The 22,864-nt window shown below is 41.9% G+C and overlaps 1 protein-coding gene across 2 annotated transcripts; it reads left to right on the top strand.

The window, feature by feature from the left end:
* The first annotated feature begins 1,584 nt into the window (after positions 1-1,584).
* Positions 1,585-22,280, top strand: fhip1b (FHF complex subunit HOOK interacting protein 1B). Of its 2 annotated transcripts, none has more exons than XM_029459142.1 (12): positions 1,585-1,925; positions 5,653-6,153; positions 7,791-8,195; positions 8,736-8,966; positions 11,353-11,598; positions 12,078-12,245; positions 12,577-12,656; positions 12,983-13,152; positions 13,344-14,738; positions 14,901-15,079; positions 15,433-15,595; positions 17,437-22,280. In XM_029459142.1, the coding sequence occupies exons 2-12, from the start codon at positions 6,025-6,027 to the stop codon at positions 17,739-17,741; spliced, it is 3,471 nt and encodes a 1,156-aa protein (XP_029315002.1). In that variant the 5' UTR covers positions 1,585-1,925; positions 5,653-6,024; the 3' UTR covers positions 17,742-22,280. The 2 variants fall into 2 exon arrangements, with proteins under 2 accessions (XP_029315002.1, XP_029315001.1); XM_029459141.1 differs by having other exon boundaries at positions 13,341-14,738.
* Positions 22,281-22,864: the final 584 nt, after the last annotated feature.

Genomic DNA, 22,864 nt, shown 5'->3' with positions numbered 1-22,864 from the left:
TTACATGATTATCACTGTTTGTCAAATGATTCTGAATGCTTTCATACATACCATAGCACACCCCTGCTTGTGTGTAAGGTCTTAAACTGCCTGCCTGTTTTTTTAAATCCTCTAACAAATTAAGAGGCAAAAACAAGAATATGCATTTAGCGAAAATGCTGTTATTGTAGCTAAAAATGCTCTCTCGTAGAATACATTTGTATTTATTCTCTCATCCAAGATGCTTGGTAGTTCTTCACTAATTCAGAGATGATAAAGTCTGAATTAATTTCATGATTATGATGAATTAATTACTCACTTAACTTTCAATTTCAGATCCAGGTTGGTGTTAGGTTTCCCTTCATCCTTGACTCCATCTTGTCCTTCTTCGGTCGCTTTCTGCCCCTGTTGCCACCTGAGCAGTCTCTGCCATTGGTTACCTTTAATAATTACATCCCCTGTTTTATCCATTCTCTAAAAGTGTAGCCTAACACTGACACATCTTTCTAAGTGAGCATGGCCTTTGCTCTTGATCTTGTTCCGTCCTGCATGAGCGTGTTGCACTTTCTTGGACGATAATTCAAACAACCTCGTTGACTTGCATCAGGCGGTACTACGTGGTTCACCTAACAACATACCGGATGTACCTGAGCACTGCCTGGTGATGCAGGTCTCCATGGAAGAAAACCACAACAGATGTCATGTGTCCTCTGGGAATTCTTCCTTCGCCTAGAAAACTAGGGAGGTCTTTCTCTGCACATCCCAGACGCTGTTAGTGACAATAACAGGAGGGCAGAGCGCAAACTATGTGTATCACTGTCACTAAACATACTGAGTGCACTGTGTATGTACATAAGTATACCACATTAAAAGAGAACATTGAAAATTATAAGAGAACGTTTTTTAATTCTATTTATTCTTATCAGTTTTTAATAAGGACACATGAAGTTCACTTTACTTGTCTGGAGGAGTTCTAGCCGACCTGGGAGCTTTTTTCTAAGGATTGAAAAAATAACCCAGATGGCGTCACAGTAATGGCACCAGGGCTATCTCAGTTTGGGTTTGAAACTTGAGACTGCTTGAGTGGCATCTAGTGTTGAGGCTGCAGATTGCAACCAACTGAGTACCCCTCCGCTCACCCTTCCCTTGTACCGGAGAACTACTGTGGTTTTCAGGTAACCTAAAAATGTGAAAGGCCCTCTCCAGAACCAAAGTTTGGTTTGTCCGTTCTGGGCTCCTGAAGAGCTCATAAGCTAACGGAGAAAAAAAGCAATTCTAAATTTAATGTCATACACTAATGAAGCAAACTGATGAAGATGCGATATAGTTGAAAGCACCAGGAAAAGACTGAGTTGTGTTGTCAAACTACTTTATTAAACTACTTAAGATCAAGAATGATGCTTAGTCGTCATGAGCTGTTTTCTCCTCAGTGTTTTCATGTACTAACGGTCAAAATGAAACCGTTAGTAGCCGACATTGTGTGTACATTTGTTCGTATATAATTGGTTCACCGTGTTATCTCCTTAATTGTGGCACTTGAACCCTTCATACAGCCGAGAGGAGCAGAGCCAGAGGAGCAGCGTCGCTGTGGGTGTGAGTCAGAGAAGTCGTGTGGGAGGAGTTAAAGTAAGATGGCTGCGGGAAAGGGAAGAGTGTTTGAGAAATCATCAAATGGGATGTTTATCTGTCTCTAACAGGATGCACAGCAGCCCGAATGAAGGAGTGGTTAATTTGTTAGCTTCCCCGGCTCAATATGGTCTAGCTCGCCAGGTGTCTCCAGGTTACTTGCGTGCTGGTCATCCGTTTACTGCTCTGACATTGTGGAATTCATTAGCAGCTAGTCGTTAGCAACCTACCAGCGCTAACTTACTAGCAACCAGCTAGCAGGTATCCGTGGAAATCAGGACCTCGCAACAACTGTTGAGACTTCTACAAAAATATCAAAGGTAAGTTATTTTATTACCTTCTATTAAGACACTTCAACTCGATAAATTAACCAAATACATGGTTGACATTTCTAACATAGCTAATTATCTTTGCAGTACTGTCTAGCTGCCTGCTACATCATCTCACTATTAAAATGCATTGATTGTTGTTTTTCGGCGGACCCTAACGTAAGCCGCTTGGGTTGGCTAATATGAGATCTGGCGCAGGATGATGACAACAGGATCAGGTGTAATTCCCAAATGCTATTAAGACAACGTTAATTAACCACCTAGTTTAAAGGCAAGGTCGTCCTCTTTGATGGTTGAGAACTAGGTGCGCTAACAGTCTGTCAGACTGAAGGGGACACATGACACACAACACTGCAGTGATTGATGTCTGGCTTGTTATGGTACAATCTGTTCACGTTGGTGGTCTGAATTTAATCAGAAGATATTGTTTTCCCAGAAACTTTGGTAGTCATCTTTATCCTTGTCAGATATGACAAAAGCACTTAATCCTTCAATAATCTGTAATCTAAATTCACCTAAAAGGTGAGTAGGTTTCATGATCTAAGGCAAATAGCTAAAGTTACACTCTGATTAAGTGCAGAGTACTTTAACAGATTGTATTCTGATAGAGATGAATTATCTAAAGTTTAGCGTTGGATATTGAATACCAATATCTTTGGAGTATTTGCTAAAATGGGTATACTGCACAGAGCTTTGGAAACTTTCCAAGTGCATCTCAATGCTTTCATTAACAAGAGTACATTTTCATGCATTAGACCAGAAACAATTAGAAAAAGGAAAACTAATCAGCAACAAATTGGACAATTGATCAGGTTTTTTTTTTAATAAGCAATGATTTAAAAAAAGAAAAGTCACTGATTTCAGCTAAACTAATTTTAACATTTGCTGATTACTACATTCTATATTACTATATTACACTCAGCAACAGTACAGCAGAGCAGAGCAGAAGTATCTGTTGGGACAAGAGATTTGTAAGCAGGCTGCAGGAAATAAATGATTGCATTTACAAGCACACAGGTAGCCACATTTTCTGGTGTGTGTTTTTAAGATCAGCTTTGCCATGACTTGAAAATGCACATCAGGTGAAGGTCTGTAACTGCTCATATCTGTCCCAGCTGCTGCTATGAACACTCACTGCCTATACCACTGCAGAAGCAGACGTGATCAGTGAAGTTCAACATTAAAAACACATGGGTACAGAAGGAGAAATGTGAGGATCGTGAAGGACAGAATTTGCTGAGTGCTGTAACCTGTTTTCTCACCTGTGCACACTGCACAATGTCTGCAGAAAACAGGTGTGGCTGTCATTTTGTCCGTAGGCAGTCACAGAAACTTTGGAAACAAACTTGTTTCCACTTTCAGTCTGTGTGAATGCCTGAGAGAGTATATCTGGGCTTTTTTTAGACAATTTGCTGTGAGATAACAGTCGAGCCTATCTGTGGTATGGTGTGTTTAATCACTAACCTTTGACAAACTCACTTGGCTTTATGAAGGCAGTCTCCCTTTAGTGGAATCTGCAGTTGAACTTTGAACTCATTTTCCGGGTGTCGTTTTATGGTGCTCCGTGCGTGTGACGTGACATAAAACACATTTTGAAATTTGAGCCGAAGGTTTTGTATTCAATGCTGAGGAAGACTGGCTGACGTGCATTTAAGGTAATGGCATTTACGGTGAATCATAGCCAGATCTCTGTTTAGACTCTTTTGTAGGTTGAGTTTCTTTCTGCTTTTATGTCTGTGTATGGATTAATTTCATTTAAAGGAAAGATTAGATTTTCTCAGAGCAACATGACTATGAGTAACTTTGCCTCACGCGTTGAGGGCTGGTGAATCATTAAAAGAAGGTAGGCCGTTACATGTCACCTGCCTTTTTCAGTGCCGTTTGTGTAGATACTCAACAGCTGTATGAGAAATTCAATAAAGAAAAGCATGGCTCGTTATTGATTTAGGGAAGTCCACGTCATGGCTTTAGTCCACATTATTTGTGCCATAAAAGATAAAATAAATTAACTTTTAAAATGCATTTGTCTATACTTCCTTATTAGCAGTGTGGCATTGAACTCATTAACCCGTTGAACCTTTCTGGAACCACCACAGGGGTCTTGTGAATGATCTTTTACTCAAACGCTTGGGAGATGAAAGCAAACATGTTCACAGAAATAGCGTTCAATCTCCTTTTATCAAAGCTGGTGACATTACTAAGAACTACATGCATCACAGTGAAATCAGGATTCTCCAGCAGAAATTAAACTTTGATAACCGCATCCACAGGTTCTGAATATGCCAAAGAAAATCTATCTTAAGTATTAAATAAGCCTGTTGGTTTTAGATGTCGGGTCAAAGCAAAAAAAAAAAAAGGCACTCCTGCAGCATAATCCACTGCTCATCTGTAATACATCTGTTCAGTCCTTTCCAAATAATCCTCCAAATACATCACTAAATACACAACTTCCGGCAGATATTTTTAGGAGCTATTACGATTTGATGGCCAACACAGCAGTGTATTCAGCTCTGCCGTGGAAAATGTTATTCAATGATAACAGGTGGAGATTATTGGATACTTTAAAGATCTTTAACCACATATTTCCATAATTGATTGCACCAAGACATCCAGTGACCTCAGAAAGTCAACAGTAACACCGTCCCTTAAATGCAAAGGTGTCGCTGATTTTAAAAATGGAGGTTTGAGCCCAAATTGAAGTAAGGTCCTGTTGCCTGCAACTCTTCATCATGACTGCTTCCTCGTTTATCTTTGCTCGAATGCAATAACATGTAAAACTGATTAACCAGATGTTTTACGAGCAGTTGCGGAGAACACAATCGGCTCCGACCGTGTAAATTCTCTCATGTTCTCATTTTAAAAACTATCAAGACTTTGATAGCAGCCCATTTCATGTTATTACTTTATCAGCATGGAAAATGCTTGAAATGAGTACACATAATACAGGTCATACAATTACTCCCATGTTGAGCATAATGTGGACTGGATGTAGCGTTTCCACAGAGCGACTGAATGGTTTCCCTGGTAACAACATACTGTAGAGGCTGACCTATGTGTTTGTTTAGGAAAAGACAGAAAAAAAACACAGACGCTCTTCAACACAAGTGATAGAGTTCTGAATCAATGGGTGTTTTAATTGCATACTTATTTTCCACTGAGGTAGCTATCACTTTAATATGTCTGGCTGTATGAGACCATTTCATACTATATTGCAAATTAATGAGTCAGGCTGTTTTATGGAAATACTGGATTGCATTTTCTTGGATTTACAGATGTATATAATTGACATTTATTTCACTGGCTTAGCCAAAACAGACATTTCCATCTGGTTATTTTTTTTATCTATAGAAATTTAGAGAAAATGTTTTTCTATCATGATGAAACATTAAATCTACTGTAATGTTTCCAGGACCTCTGGAATAAATACACTTATAAACACTGCACTAGCTCCGTCTAATCCAGATTCCAATCAGTTTTAGATTTGGTGTTAAAATGTGTTTCCCACTGAAGGCTAAACATGCACAGTGACTACCATAAACATAAAGGCTTTTACAAACCATTTTTAGAATCTACTAATGGAAATACAGAAATATATTCACGTAATATACACTTGGAAAAAAACACAATTCCATATGAATATTGTGGGAGTTTAAAAGTTGTGAGAATAGTGTGTGTCTGCAGGATTACATGCTGATGTGTTGTGTGCTTGTTTACACAGCGCAGAGGGGCCGTCCTGACTGGCTATGGAGTGGTGTTGGCTTCAGACTGGATGACAGGGTGTACAGGGCGGACAGGGTCGCACAGATTCTAGAGCAGCAACGGGCTTTTCCTAGATGTACACTGACTGGCAGTGACAGCGCGTTTGCAGCAGACCTCCTTCCCCTCCTCCTCTCTGTTTGGAAACACTCTCCCTCCCCTTGCTCCCCCCTCTTCTCCCCATCTCCCTCTCCTCCCCCTTCCCACATCTTTCCCTTTTCTTCCCTCTTAATTTCTGTTGCGTCTATATTCCATTTAAATCTTTTAATACGGGAACTCCCTCCATCATCTTTGAGTTCTTGTGACCTTTGACCTGCCTCTCACTGGGTCCAGTATGAGCTGGCTGAGCAGGTTGAACCCGCGGGGTCCTGGGAGTCGGTCCGGCCGCAGTGCCGCCCCCTCCAGCCCCTGCACTGCTGACCCGGAGACCTGCCTGATGGTGTTTGAGAACCACTGGAGACAGGTGAGCGGAAGATGCACCTTTTTTCGTTGAATTTTGATTTAATGCCTTTAGTCATAACTCACATCTGAACACACAGACATGTTTCATATCTTGGATAAAGTTTGGCTTACACTTTGTGATCAACCAACAGTGCAAAGATATTCAGTTTACAATTATATAAAACAGAAAAAAGCAGAAAATCCTCACATTTGAAAAGTTTTTGCTTGATAATTGACTTAATTAATTGATTATAACAGAAGATTTATTTTCTGTTGATAAAGTAATTAGATCATCATTTCAGCACTAAATCAGTTACACTCTGCACTTCAAGTCATTAACAATGGTTGAGAAAATATTTTATAAATGTTCACTTTTGGTTAACGGTTAAAGATAGCGAGACCAGTTTGAATGTCAAGGCTCTTTCTTTGTTTTAGTGAATGATTATTCGAACAGACACAAAGTGTGGATGTTCACACATTGAGTTGGCTGTGCCAGTGCTGATGAGAGTGGTCAGACAGTCAACAACAGTGTGGCTGGCTTATATCCAATCACTGGCTGAAGGTTTTATAGGTTACAGAGCCTTGCCACTGCCTGACTGTTGAATTTCCTCAGAGGCAGAATCAGACATCTGAGTGATACTTCTTGGTTTGTTGTGGGAAGCTCATGGTGTGTGTAAACTGTACTCTTCCCAGACCAGACATTTTGCATGGAGGCTTATTATAATTCCTTTAATTAGAAATCCATTATAGAAGAAGCAGACGGTAGTCTTAATATGTTGCAACTGAATTGCAACATATCCAGCAGATATGCAGAGGTGCTCCCTACACCTACATGTCACTACATGATTCCTAGTTCTGTCATGCATATGTTTTGGAGTGGAGGAAAACTGTAGTGCCCTGTCAATGTTTTGAAATATCAATCCTTCATGTTTTCATAACTGTTGTAAGGGAAGGGTAGAGTTATACCATATATATATATATATATATATATATATATATATATATCCATAATCCATAATCCATGTAAATGGAGATGATAAGAAAGAGAGGTTTTGTGGGATGGTGTGTTTTTATTTTATTTTCAAACGCAAATGTGTCCTGCAACATTCACCACATTGGTTCTCATACATTTAACTCAAACTGCATTAACACAAAGAAGAACATCTCTTATCTGCACAATCTGTGTGCAGATCTGCAAACTCATCATTGCTGCAGTCATGCTGACTAGTAGACTACTTTATAGATGTTGTGAAACCTCATGGACATGACTTTTCTCCTTCGACTGTTGAAGGGTTTGAGTGCACGTCAGTATAGATTTCACACTCAAGACACTTGACACGCGAATACAATGGCAGACCGTAAATATAGTGGTTTCATACACGGCCACTGGGTCAATAAGCCACATACGATACTCTGAAACTGAAGCGGCTAAATGGAATTCGGCCATCTTTATTTATTTATTTTTACACCTGCTATGCCATGTCCAGATTAATGAATTTAATCAGTCTAATGACCTCGCTGTCATATGCATAATGAATTCCAAACTTGTTCAGAACTTAATTGAAATGGAACAAAATGCCTGTTAGAGGTCACTGTTGCTACTTTCTAACTCCTTAACAAGGACAGAAATGTTAAGAGTTAAACTTACTTTTTTTTCAGGTCTCTTGGGTGTTGGAGCAGCAGGAGCCTTCATCCTCCAGCGATGACCTGACGGCAGTGAGGAATCACACCGACCAGATGTTATGTCTGCTGGCAGAGGAGCGGCCTGCTGAGAGCCCAGAGGGTGCCGCTGGAGTGGCACCCATGGGCCCCATACTGGAGCTGGTGGTCACAGAGAATATTCTAGAGTGCCTGGTTCAGTGGCACCTCCGCCGCGGACTGGACCCTGACAGCCAGGGGGCGCTGCTCAAGCTGTTTGAGATGCTCATCGGCCAGTCCCAGCAGCCTCTGCTGCAGCACACAGCCGTCCTCCACTCCCTGCTGAGGCTGCTGGGAGCTTGCGCTGACCCAGAACTTGGTTGTCCTTCAGCCCTGGAAAACAGCCTGGTACTGCTGCTCAACCAGGTACATTCACTTACAGTCTATATATATATATATATGTCTCTAATGTACAATGTCTAATACAATCTACATAAGAAGTTGTTTGTTGTTAGTCTTCTTCTTCTTCATGGAATATAAAAATGAGAACATACTTTAAGATTATTGAGAGTTACGAAGACTAGATACGTCAAACTTGACTATTTCGATCAACATTACACAGATTTATTTGACTTGACATTTAGAAAGGAGCACAAGTTAAATCACTCCAGAAATCCATGTAAAGCACTTTAGGGGGAAGTTTGCACTGCAGAAAGTGAACCTTGCTAATTTAGCTGAAATATGCATGTAAAAAGAGAAAAAAAAAGTCAAATTTGGATGAAATGGTAGATTGGTTTGGAAATGTTATATGATTTCTGCACTAAAACTTGATGAACTAAATTATAGAACAACTCTCTTTGCTAAAATCAAGAGACTGTGTCCAAACTTTTTTAACCATACCCTGTTCTGTGTTTTGGATTATGCCGTAGTACTGTCTATAACTGTCACTCTGTAAATGCCCACTAGATCTGTGTGTCCATGGCGCGGCAGCCTGTGGTTCTAGAGATGTTTTTCCGGGCATCACCAGCTCAGCAGGGCTCCACCAATCTGCTGATCTTCTCCCTCCTCGTGCCGTTCATCCACCGGGACGGAGCCATCGGACAGCAGGCCCGAGACGCGCTGCTGCTGGTTATGGCGACCTCGGCCAGCCACGAGGCCGTGGCACGTTACATCTCTGAGAACTCCTACTTCTGCCCGGTGAGTAATGGTGCTCATGGATACTAAGTTCTTATGAAAAGTGTTGTATTTTAGACTTAAACTGGGGTTCTGGTAGAGGATGGTGTTGAATTTGGCCTGCGTCTTTTGTATTTGATTTGTATTTGATTACAGTAATACAAGTTTTCTTCCTGGCCTGAGGTTTCCTACATTGTTTTATGTGCTTGGGTTTTTGGGGGGGAGTTTTTGTCACTCTAAAAGAGATCTTTAGCTAGAAACTGTTGCTGTTGTGGGTCTGACTGAGACTGCACTTGGCCGTAACTATGTCCAAGCACTTATAGAATATATGTTGTAGTATATTTTGTCATTATCTGAATATGAAGTTAAAGGTTAATTCCTATATACGACGGCCAATCAGGATTTGAGGTTAAACAACTGCACAACTTGTAATATTTTCACCCTGGTGTTGGTATTTTGGCATATTTTTAATAGCTTTAATCGTAAGTCAGAAAGGTAGAACGTCTTGACTCGTATTCAAGCATTCATTAATGATATTGCGCAATTGTTAGCAGCCTACAAAAGGGGGCCGATCATTTGGTTTTGATAGTTTATTAACATCCTCAATATCAATGTCAAGTGTTCACTTTCCATCCACAAGGTAAATCCACCTGAGCGTCTTTTTCAAAGGGAAGCATTCGAAAATGTACAAGCGGTTACCTTAGCTGACAGTAATTCCCATTACTATGCAATACTCTGCATATATTATCAAACTCAACTCTATTATTTATATGCTAGTCAAATTTGGCTCTTACAGAAAAGGGCCATCCGTTTTATATACACATGAACACACACATATACACACTGGTGCATCAGTGATGGTGTGTGATAATGGAAGGGGAAGGATGTGACTTTGCGTTCTGACAGACCCGTTCATCTTTATCAGCATCCTATCAGCTCTGCCTCAACTTCCTGTGGGCATCTTAAAAAATAACCACATGTTTGCTGCTGTGTTACATAAATCAATAAGGTCTAAACTACCAGGACAGCTGTTACTTTTAGATAATAAAAAAGAAGAAGAAGCAAACCCACCACCAACGGCTGTTTTGAAATATTTTCATTTTGTCTGCAAATGATCAAAAATATGAAAGATTGGAGCTGAGTCTGCCTATGTTGTTGTAGTTTCCTCCAGCTGCCACTAGGTGTGATTAAAGAGCCATATTTTTGCTCATGGCACTTTTAGACTGTATTAACTCGCTTGATTTTAATTTTGATAGCGATTCAGTGCGAGGCGAAGGTTTGTGTGCACATGACATCCAGACCATCGTTCTAAATACAGTCTCGACAGCCAAAATCTGCTCACAAATTACAGAAACTGAGCCACATTTTAGCTTCAAAACTGCATTAGGAGCGATTACGACGTGGCTTGAGAAGTATGTCTGTATAACAAAGTTTAATGCTGTGGTCAGGACTGCTCTCTTTTCCTCTGCCTGTTCACTCTGTTGGTAAAGAGCTGGCTCAGCTATTTTCTGCTTGCCCTCTCTCCAGCAGCTCCAGTCTGACCTACTTACAGGCTAGAAGGGTCAGTGGAGGTGGCATTAAGGAACAAATGCTCACTATGTTCTGCCTGTGAATGCTCACACATTACAATCAGCTTTGTTTGACATTTGTGGATGTAGCAATAAATGTGTTGCTGTACTGTAGAAGGCCCCTTGCTGTGTGGTTCTGTAAGCGGTGCTCATCAACACACTCTTCTCTTCTTTTTCTTTTTTATTATTCATTTTCATCAATGAATTGTTGGCCACCGGGTCCAGATTTCCGTATCGCATATTTTCACTGGTCCAGCAAGCAAAATGACAGTTTTATAAAGGTTGTTGTCAAAACACTGACATGAGAGCTTTTACCTTGACTTTTCCATCATGTCTATACATATAGTAGCTCCTACATATTACTAGTGGTATTATAAAAACAAAATGTGTTACAGCCAAGATACAAGAGAACACTGCCAAGTACTTTATACACCGTATAAACGAGCCATCTCTGGGACTAAAACGGGGATTTTTATTATCTGGCTGCAATTTACTATTTCTTTAATCTGCATATTAATTTTCTTGATTACTTGATTTAATCATTTGGTCTATAAAATGTCTACAAATTGCTAAAGATTACCATTCACCAAAGCCCATGGTGACATCTTAAATTAAGTTATTTGTCAGACCAACAGTCCAAACCCAAAAAAAATTTGATTGACAAATGCACAATAGATTTAATGACGTAAGTTAAAAAATGTATTTATCTTTTGAAATATGCAGGGGGGGAAACCCCATTGAGCTTTAAGATATACACACTTTTTGACATGAGAGCTGTGCAGCACCTGAATCTCCTGCTGACACACAGCTGTCTTATCTAAAGCTTCTTTGTCTCTTCTCAGGTGTTGGCGACGGGCCTCAGCGCTCTCTACTCCTCTCTGCCCAGGAAGATTGAAGTTCGAGGAGACGACTGGCATGCCCTACGGCGGGAGGACTGGATGGGCGTGTCATCTCTCGTGCTGTTCATGAACTCCCTGGAGTTCTGCAACGCTGTGGTGCAGGTTGCTCATCCCCTGGTCCAATCGCAGCTCCTGGACTACCTCCACAACGGCTTCCTCGTGCCCGTCATGGGACCCGCGCTGCATAAGGTAAGAAAGTGATGGGTGGCAGGAAGAATACATTGCATTGGACATTGGAACCATTTTTATGTTAGAAAATAGTTCCCATGATTATTTTTTGCAAGGCTTTGTGCACAACAAAGTATCTGCATGGACAGATACCATTCAGGGAATGTGGGGTAAATTGTAAAAATAATAAATCAAATAAAAAGTTTTTTTTGTGTGATTTGGATAAACTGGCCCTGTAAGTAAAACAGGATATGGTGGACCACACAGATGGAAATTGACCACTTGTTTATGGCTGCTCTTGAGTTACTGGAAGGAGAACAATTGTGCTGGACTTTTTTCAAAAGATGAGTCAGAGTGAGTCAAAGCAAAAAATGATATTTAAATATTTGAAGAAATTGTCTAATTGCTGGTTTTTGATCTTAGGCTTCATCTTATGTACAGTTGTTGCATTGCCCTCTTTTGCAGTTTTGATCAACATTTCAATGTGTTTGTGTTTGTAGTCTTCAGTGGACGAGATGATTGCCAGCACCGCCTACCTGGACCTTTTCCTGCGCAGCGTGTCGGAGACGTCCCTAATTAAAACCTTCCTGCGCTTCATCCTGCTGCATCGCCACGACAACGACACCATCCTGGACACGCTGCTCACACGCATCAGCAGTAATTCAAGGGTGTGTGTGTGTGTGTGTGTGTGTGTGTGAGAGTGAGAGAGATAAGGAGCCTCAAAGCCCTTATATGAACTCCGCTGTGTGGGTGGTGCGGGGGCTGAGAAATAGAATTGATTGAAAGTGTCTCTGGCAGAATACAGCAGTATCGGGTTTGGAGAGTTGAAGTCATTTGAATCTATCGGCTGTTGTATTGGACATTGTGTGTAGTTGGTAAAACAATCCAGTGGTGTGTGTGTATATAATCCTAAATTTCAGTCACTAAAGATTTCATCTTTAAAAAGGTATTTTTTCCAGATAATAATCTAATTGCTCTGCTAATCTGTGTGTGTTGCAGCTCTGCATGGTATCGTTGAGCCTCTTCAGGACTCTTCTGTCTCTGAACTGTGAAGATGTCATGCTGCAGCTCGTTCTCAGGTATGTGTGCACATCTCAGCATCATCCCAACGGAAGGTTAATCTATGAGTCACAAAGTCACTCTGTTTTTAGATCTACTGCCTGGGTTCTTTTGAATGATCAATAAAAAATGTTTTTGTGAAATACATTTACATATTGGCAAAGCAACACACTTTGTCACCGAGATATGGGTCCTTCTTTCAAAATGTTGAAAAATTAAACAAGGAGCAGCCCCTAAACATGATTAACATGTTAACTAAAGTGTGTAACTGTCACAGAAAGATAGAATAGCAAACATTGCTAATGACTGAAATGATGTGTGTGTTGTGTGGTGTGTGTGCTCCCAGGTATCTACTGCCCTGTACCCATGTAATGCTGAGTCAGCGTCGTGCTATCAGGGAGACTGACCTGTACGGAAAGTCGGCAGACAAGTTCCTGTCCCTGATCCCAGAGTGCTGCCGAGTGAATGCAGCGTCCTCTGCTGAGCGGGACGAGGAAAATGCATTATGGGCCAAAGGTGAGCAACAAACACCTGTGTGAAAATGAACAGGTGACACTTACAGCTCTACGTAACACTGAACACTCTAAACTCTTTTTTTACCATCTATTGGGTGGTACAAATTACATTCTTTACAAGCACAAAATCTTAATTCCAGTGCAGTTTTTTTTCTTTCTCTCATGCGTCTGTATTTTGTCATCCGATAGCAGTGAACAGTCCCAGCAAAGAGTCTCCAGCACCAGCCAGACCCAGCACCCCATCCCGCTTAGCCTTCTTCATCCGCCAACAGAGCAGGGAAGGTGGATCAGGAGGAGGGGGTCCCGCTACCCCCACCAGCATGGAGCCACTGCAGTCGGGTCCTTCCAGCTCACACCCCATGTCCCCTGACAGCCCCATGCACCAGCAGCAGACTAACACAGACTGTCTGGACTGGGATTCGGGTTATCTGCAGTACCTCAAAGACTCCCGGCGAGGCATTGAGATTTGCTCCTGGGCCTGCCGTGACTGGTCTGCGCCCTATGATGGTGAAAACCCCTCCCCGAACACGGCCCCTCCACCCCCACCTCCCCCTACCGCGAATCCTTCCATGGCTATGTTCCCTGAGCACTTCTCTTTCCAGCCGGGAGGAAGCAGCAACACCCCTCCAGGCCAGCAGAGGGCGGCCATTGTTGCTGCAGCACGGTCCGAGTGGAGCAGCTCAGAACGGGACAGCGGCGAGTGGGACGTTACGATCGGCAAGAACAACTGCATCAGCCTCACGCCACGCTCCAAGAAACGCAGCCTGCAGAGAGAAGAGCTCCTGCCAAAGCCTATACCTCGTCTCGTCCCCTCCTCCTCGCCTTCATCCAACCCTTTATCGACTTCCCACCCCGCCTCGTCCCCAGCACCTCACAATCCCACCTCCACCATCACTGTTAGCTACCAGGCCATGTACAATGGAACGATGGCGCAGGGCGACGGGTGCTCAGACAATCGAGACAGAGGACTGGAGGTAAAGAAAGTGAAGAGAGACTTAGGGGAGCAGCAGTATTTGGATGAAAACGCAAATCAAAATGGATCCCTTGTCACCTGCTCCTCCCAAAGCTGCACCGCTCTCCCACAGTCCATTTTTAGTAACAGTGAAATGAGTGACGCAAAATCGCTTTGCCCTAACCAGATTTCCTCTCAAAGCCCCGTCACCCAGCCGACGTCTGACACCAAACTGCTGACCAGCGACACCTCAAACCCACACAGTGCATCCTCAGATCTTCTAGAAGCCAAGCAGGCGCAACAATCTGTAGAGAGTCTTATCCAGGAGCTGCTGGAGCAGGCACCAGGAGAACCGCAGCTCCCTGGAGACTCCAACGGCCAGGGCATCAGCATCGAGGCCTTCACACAGGAGCTGAGGGAGCTGGAGGACCGGGTGAAGGAACGCAGCAGAGCAGCCTTCCAGCAGGAGGAAACTGCCAGAGAGTCTGTGTCTTCTGAGCGACAAGAGGAGGAACAACAGCTGTCGTCAGCCCCGGAGGTGAAGCTGACGGGTGACGCAAAGGGAGAAGGGCCTATGGTGGGCCTCTGCAGTCCTGCTAGACCACTAAATCAACCTGCCTCTCAGCCGTACACAGGTCAGACTCTCATCGCTCACGTCACTCTGGTTGTGCAATAACTGGTATTTAATGTATTTTATTTCAGGGGGGGTGTATTGTGGTCCCTAACACTCAAATACAGCCGAGCTAAAGTTGTGTGCGCTATTGTTCCATAAATGATCCATAAACCTTTCTGCGCAGGTCCGTTCATGGTTGTATTGTTTGCCAAGCTGGAGAACATGCTCCAAAACTCGCTGTACGTCAACATCCTGCTCACGGGCATCGTAGCCCAGCTGGCCTGCTATCCTCAGCCTCTCCTACGCTCCTTCCTGCTCAACACCAACATGGTCTTCCAGCCCAGCGTCAAGTCATTGATCCAGGTACGCTGCACCGTGCGAAACCTGCGATAATGACCAAGAATGCTCTCCATACTCTGTATTTAACTTACGGGTATTACATTTCTACACCAGGTATCAGCACAAACTGGAATAAAAAGAGCTCTGTGTTTTTACTTGAAGTGATGACAGTTTTTTAGTCTCTTGTTGGTACGCATAGTTGTCTTCCAGCCCACATCACTTCTGTTCTAGCTTCTGTTCCAAAAGCATCAGGCCCACAATGCATTTGCGTAGAGTTTCTTTTTCATATTGCATTTTCGTCCGTATTCTAAGATGCTGTAAATGGATGACTAATACTGTATTGGATAGTAAAGATTATAGCCCCCCCCCCCCCCCAGGTTCTAGGTTCTGTGAAGAACCGTATCGAGGCGTTTGCAGCCTCCCATGAGGACTTCCCCGCCATGCTGAAGAAAGCCCAGCAGTACCTGGTGGCCCGAGGCAAAGTGGACTGGGCTGACTCGCCTGCAGCAGTTCCTACCCTGCGGCGCTCTGATTCATTAGGTGAGCATGGAAACAGGAGAGACTGTGTGTGTGTCTCTGTGTCTCTGTGTCTCTGTGTCTCTCTGTGTCTCTGTCTCTCTGTGTCTCTGTCTCTCTGTGTCTCTGTGTCTCTGTCTCTCTGTGTCTGTGTCTGTCTCTCTGTCTCTGTGTCTGTCTCTCTGTCTCTCTGTCTCTCTGTCTGTCTCTCTGTCTCTCTGTCTCTGTGTCTGTCTCTCTGTCTCTGTCTCTGTCTCTGTGTCTCTCTGTCTCTGTGTCTCTCTGTCTCTGTGTCTGTCTCTCTGTCTCTCTGTCTCTCTGTCTCTCTGTGTCTCTCTGTGTCTCTGTCTCTCTGTGTCTCTGTCTCTCTGTCTCTCTGTGTCTCTCTGTGTCTCTGTCTCTCTGTGTCTCTCTGTCTCTGTGGCTCTCTCTGTCTCTCTGTGGCTCTGTGTCTCTGTGTCTCTGTCTCTCTGTGTCTCTCTGTCTCTGTGTCTCTGTCTCTCTGTGTCTCTCTGTCTCTCTGTCTCTGTGGCTCTCTCTGTCTCTCTGTCTCTCTGTGTCTCTGTGTCTCTCTGTGTCTCTCTGTGTCTCTCTGTCTCTCTGTGTCTCTCTGTGTCTGTCTCTCTGTCTCTGTGTCTGTCTCTCTGTGTCTCTGTGTCTGTCTCTCTGTCTGTCTCTGTGTCTCTCTCTGTGTCTCTGTGTCTCTCTGTGTCTCTGTGTCTCTGTCTCTCTGTCTGTCTCTCTGTCTCTCTCTGTGTCTCTCTGTGTCTCTGTGTCTCTCTGTGTCTCTGTGTCTCTGTCTCTCTGTCGCTCTCTGTGTCTCTGTGTCTCTGTGTCTCTGTGTCTCTCTGTCTCTGTGTCTCTCTGTCTCTCTGTCTCTGTGTCTCTCTGTGTCTCTGTGTCTCTCTGTCTCTCTGTCGCTCTCTGTCTCTCTGTCGCTCTCTGTGTCTCTGTGTCTCTGTGTCTCTGTGTCTCTCTGTCTCTCTGTCTCCGTGTCTCTCTGTCTCTCTGTCTCTCTGTCTCTCTGTCTCTCTGTCTCTCTGTGTCTCTGTCTCTCTAGTGTCTAATCAGGCAGACTAGGACCACTTACGGTCAAGTTTTGCCTTTTCATGCCTTCCCTTCTCCGGCTATTTAACTGGAAAGGACTCAGATTTCCTTAGACGTTTGTAAAACTTCTTTGCATGTGATTCAGTTAATTATCAAGGTCTAACACCTTGAAGATAAATTGCTTTTTTCTTCTTTTTCTTTTCACACAAAAATTAAATATTCATGTAACAAGTTATTTCTCTATTGTTAAAGTTCAATTCTCCTCTTTAAACGAGGGAAGGTGGGTTTTGGTTTAATAAAGCACAATTCATACACTGGAGTAGTTTCAAAGTGATTTACTTACAATTTAACTTTAAAAGGAATTGTTTTTAAACTGAAGAATGTTTGACCACTAATTTACAAAAGATTAAAAAGAAGACCATCACAATAATGAAACTATTTAAATTAATTTTAAAGAAAGAAATGCTCGTATGGATAGACACGTATAAAATTCAAGAAGTAAGCATTTTTATTACATTTTACCTGACACAATGTCGTTAAAGAATTTCCTACAGTTGTCACTTTTGTGATACGGATTTCTTATTTTGTCTTGGAAACTGTACTGGGAAGAAGTAGTGTGAACTTTAAGCTTAAAGGGATCGAGTGTTTCTACAAAATAATCTGTACTTAAGCTCCACCTAATAGCTTTGTTCCCCAGAGCTTTCAGCCTTTTGAAAGCCCTGAAAACATAGAAAGTGTCCCTTGAGTTCAGAAGTATTTCATGTCACATCCTCGTTAGCACTGTGCTGACTTGTAAACTTAACATTTTCATGTTCCAGTAAAGAGCCGTAAGCCATCTCTCGGAGACCTGATCCTGCGCCACACCAACAGCCCGACCCGGGCTCGACACGCCGCTCAGCTGGCCCTCGCACATGTACGGGACGGCAGCCAATCTCTGCACAGCGCTCTGTTCAGAGGCGCTGGAGGGGCCTCTGGCCTGGAGAAGCAAGCTGAGGCACTGCGAGTGAAGAATGCCGTCTACTGTGCCGTTATCTTCTGTGAGTTCCTCAAAGAGCTGGCTGCCCTGGCTCAAGAGCACTCTGTCACTCTGCCTTTCCCTCACAGCCAGGAGGCAGAGGAATAGAAGGTGAACTCCTTAAATCTTAGCCTCCATTTCTATCTGATTAGACTGTAAAAAGAGTTCTATAGGATTCTCCCATCACCAGAGGGACGGACTGAAGCATTGAGAATTCCTTGTCACTGAAGTGGGTCGTCTGCAATGACGCAGACAAAAAGACGAGATGATGACGGTGGCATTTTTGTACCAAAATCGTTATAGGATACCTAATATGACTGGAAGAATTTTCCTCATCTGTACACTTATACGATATTGTGCATATCATGTATTATATTTACATTCTATACACAGAAAATCTCAGTAAATGCTTGAGGTTTAGAAGCTTGTACATACAGATGCCATGTCATGGTATAATGTGACGCAGTAAAGCCACAGGTAAAAGAAATAGATGAACATATTGGTGCTAGTCTCTTTATGTTTTTTAGTTGAAAGGGTGCTTTCAGGCGGCACAGAGGAGAAGAAAGTTTTGTCCTCAACAAAATTATAAAAAAAGACAAACACCAAAAAATTGTTTGGCAGGAACACATTGAAAGTGTAGACTCATCTATAACTACAACGTGATCCAATCAGCTTTGGCCATCTCTGTACGACAAGCTCACGTTTGCGTTCGTCCTCCGTTAAGCACTGGCCAATAGAGACGGCTCACAGGGGAACAGTCAATCTTCCTCAGAGCGTCTCAAATGTCCATTTTATTTTTTTAAAGGCTGCTCTGCTGCAAAGACTAGTCATCAATGAACGAGACGAAAACTGGAACACACAGGTAAGGGAGAGTGCCACTTTCTCTCCTGCCAATCAGCACGGCCAACACAAATGTACTGGAAAACTTTGGGTAATGAATACCATTTTTTTTTTTTTTTTAATCATTTTGTTTTTGTCTCTTGCATTTGCACCATTTTCTAGACATATCTACAGCGTGCGGGAGCAGGTGTGTCTGTCGTTGTGTATTTGAGGTTTAGTTGAACATTTCTTTGAATGACTCCTTTCTAAAAGGTGACGCCAACTCTTCAGGCCATCAGTAAGCCATTCACCTGTTGCCATAAAGGAGGCTGTTGGATTGAACAGGCAGCGCTGCTTTATAATTCATACTTTTTGTGTGTCATGTAGTCTTTTTAAAAGACGAGTCTGCCAGAAAAAAAAAAAGGTAGATGTTTTTTTCTAGGGAGCGTTATATCATTTCTATTAACTTTTAACTGACATTTGTAAAGGTCCTCATCGGGCATTCACTGACATTTCTTTAAACGGTTCTTTAGTTTGTGAGCTAAACATGAAGCTTGTACGAAGCAATTTCACTTTTTTCCATTTTTGGTTTTTAGAAATATTGTTTCTTTAGGATGAGACGGGCCAAAATGAACATACGACTGCTCATGTTGGACTTGCTGCTATGCTTTTTGTTTTTTTTTAACACTTACCCCCATTTGTATTCGTTTAATAGCTACTATCTCTTCATTTTATTGTTAGGTACCAAGTATAAATGTGCATGTGAGGATGTGCCGGAGTCAGTGCCAGTGTTGTGATCGACGTGTAATTTATTTTCTCGTGTCTGAGGTTGAATGAAGTCGCAGCCACAGTGTTAGTAGCATTTGCCAAGAGGAAATTCGTATATAAAAAAACAAAAAACATTCTCAACGTTCACTTTGTTTTATAAAATGGTAATTCTTAATTGTACAGTTCTGTCATTTCTAAATAATTTTCTTGTTCTTTTCTGTAACACTTTCAAATTATTATGAAATGAAGAACCTGTAAAATGAAGCATTATTTGTAAGATCCATCTTGCTATGCTCCAGCTTTTTGTGAATTCCTTTGGTTTCCTGCACATTCTCTCTCAACCTTTCGCAGCAGAGAAGCTGCTAAAAGCGTCTGCCATCCTGCAAAGTCTTAATCTTTGAACACCACATATCCATGGTCGTCATGTTTGTAACTGTAGTACTTTATTGCTGCTGTAACTCACTTTTCTATGGAATTTCTAGACACATTTCGTATCACCCTGCAGTTTTTATACCATTTAGTTAAGAGTTTCCGCATGCCTGTTGAGGCCAGGTTTATAATTAAATAATAAGGATAGTGAAGAGTAAGTTTTCTTTGGTTTGTGCAATAGTGCAGAGCTGAAACTAGCTTGCAGTAGGTTTTTAGAGGTCAGTAAGGCATCCTGGAGATCAGCGTTTCACACTGAATGTTTGCTCCTGTTAATTCAATTTGATAGAGAAATCACTTCTGTATTTTACTCACTGCCATCCGAACATCCATCCATCCGTTCACCGAGTCAGGTTAATGTTTCCCGTGCACAGATCTAGATCACCAGGTCTACGTTTACACTCAAGATTGTGTTTTTAAACTATTTTTTACAAACACTTCTGTTAAAGACGTGGGTCAGTCGCATTGTTCCGAAGACCTGTCAGTCAGTTATCTGTATTTGCGTGACTCATTCGTGGACACCAAAGACATCTCTGACAATGCTGAAACTCCCAGTGTCTCTAAGCAATCCGATCTGTAATGAACCTTATTAATGTCGCACTTGTTAAATGCTGAAAGGCCTATAAATAAACCCACAACAAAAGGTACCAATGTCTAACATACTACACTTACAATAAAAGTAAAATACAAGGACATGATTATGATAACATTTTATTGGCGCGACAACATTGTCAGAAGTCCAAACCTGTAAGAATAAGACCAAAGCTGCAATAAACCGGAATCATCCCCAAATAGGAGACATTTACCAGCTGAAGCTCATTGGACAGGGCTCGTGTTTTTTTTTTTAACTCGTCCATCATTTCTAAAAAAGGGAGTTGCTCAGTAACCCTGAGATGCAAAACCTAAATAGTTGGCATTTGTCCTATGTGACTGATTTTATTTCATTCTTTCTCATTTGGGATTTTCGCCCATGTACCCCTGTCTACACTCCCTGCAGTCATTGTTCACTGCTTACTGTTGTTTTTAACATTTACTTGTATTTAATTTTTAAGAACACAAAGACGATAGATGTGGCGTTTGTAAGGGGGGCGTTATTACAAGGGAATATCTCCTGCCTGTTTAATTTAGTACAGCGCTGATATGGAGATACAGTCGAATAAAACGGGCCGTTTTGGCAAATATGATGTAGGCTGTGTGGTTACCGTGATGGACTACCTAGCTTCACACTCCACAAGAACGGCAGCAAGTGGCTTCCTCTGCTGGTAGACAAGTGAGACCTCATACTGTTTAGGCACCAGTTGGGATCGTGGGCAGCCTGTTAAAAAACACACACACCAATACTGATTTACATTACAGAAAGGGGTTTTGAATATGCAGTAACTACGATCGCTGGACGCTGAAGCCAACACAGAAATGTCTTTAACTGCAGCTCCTTTTTAATGGCCACCACACACACACACACACACACACTGTCACCAAATGCATCTTACTGTCATGAAGTGACGAGAGAAAACCAAATGAATAAAGTGTTATGTTTGTGATGTGTTGGCTTGATAAACATGCGTCTCAGCTGTGGTGGTTGACGTTTCCTTGTCTGTAGTTTATCCGCTTGATCACTTTGAGATTTTTTCCGACTGTTATCTGACAGACTGTGGTGAGCGGTGAACCCAAAGCTAAGCTTCAGGAAATGTCGTCATGTCACAGATGTTTTTTTAGTTTGTGTCTGCGTTTCAGACAGAATGTACTTGAACACTACAATTGATCTATCGGAGTTAAAAATAGCATCAGATACTTCACACACTCTGTTGTTTATTTGTGGTTAAAATTCAAAGCATGTTGTTTTGTTTTTTATATTTAAAGGGTAAATGCAAACAGGAAGCCAAAGTCTTCAACTGTCAATGACTTTCATTTGAATAAGAATTATAGCACGGCCTTTTGTTCCCTCACCCCCCCCCCCCCCCCCCCCAACAAGGTTTCCTACTTTAAATCTGCAACACATTTCAGTTTCAAACACACTTACAGTTTGTTCTTTTCTGCAAGTGATTTTAACTGTGTGACTATAACTATAGAAACACTTTGGGGCTTTTTATTTTTAGCTTTGAAAATGTATCCAGTTCATCTGAAAAGGTTGCAGATTTTGTTTTCACAGCTGATTTCTTTACACATCATGTACACACGTTTTTTTTAATTGATTTCTCATGTGTTGACTTGTAATGCTTATCACGGGATGTACAGTATCTTCTCAATTTACCTTTTTTTTTCTTTGAAAAGCGTTGACTCCCCCCCCCCCCCTCCGACCGATTTCTCCCATGTGATCTATGCAAACCCTGCTCTGGTGTCCCCCGTTTGAGGCTGACAGATGATGTGGACTGATTCAATGTGTAAATACTGTAAAAAAAGAAAAGAAAAGAAAAAGCAATGGGTCTGAAATGCAGAGGTATGTGAACTAACCAACAGGACAGAGTGAAAATCATGCTAAAAAATAATGTAATGATGAATGTTGTCAGAAATATTTTTCTATATTTTGAAATCATTAGAAAAAAAGGACAAAAATACAAAGTGGGAAAAGCTGTCACACGAACACTACAAAGGGAATGTTTTTATTAATTTATAAATTCTTTGCCTAGCAATATCGCATTTGTCCTGGTGTCCTTTCTTTGTGGTCTTGTGACTGTGTGTCCATGTGAACATCACATCTCCAGTATTTATATTTGGCTTCTACAATAAGTAATGTCTGCTTGTGACTTCTCACCATATATGGCTTTAGTGTGGACAGAAGGCCAAACAATTCAAGAGGGATTTTACATAAAATTGGAAAGAGAGACATTAAATATAGAGAACTAAAAGGTGGAACTATCCAGTATTTAACATGAAAAACAGCAAACACCTTTGAAAGAAATATAGATGATTGTGTGTAATAGGAGCATCTGATGACATTTGCAACACTAACTAGTACGCATGCTAACATGCTCACTGCACAAACACTAAGCAGTGTTCATGTATTATGTATCCATCCGGTGGGCTGGAGCCGATCCCAGCATGTATTGAGGATTGAGGTTTACTTACACACTAGTGACCAATTTAGGGTTTTTTGGAGCGTCATGTTTGTACGTTTACACATCCTAGATTCAGAAACCTGTCGACAATGGTAATGTGATGATGAATTAATAATTCTCATCACTATCATGTTCCATAACTAATGAAGCTTAAATTAAAGT

This window comes from Cottoperca gobio, chromosome 21, assembly GCF_900634415.1.
Source record: "Cottoperca gobio chromosome 21, fCotGob3.1, whole genome shotgun sequence".
Taxonomy (NCBI): domain Eukaryota; kingdom Metazoa; phylum Chordata; class Actinopteri; order Perciformes; family Bovichtidae; genus Cottoperca; species Cottoperca gobio.
This window is presented reverse-complemented; position numbering and strand designations above follow the sequence as displayed.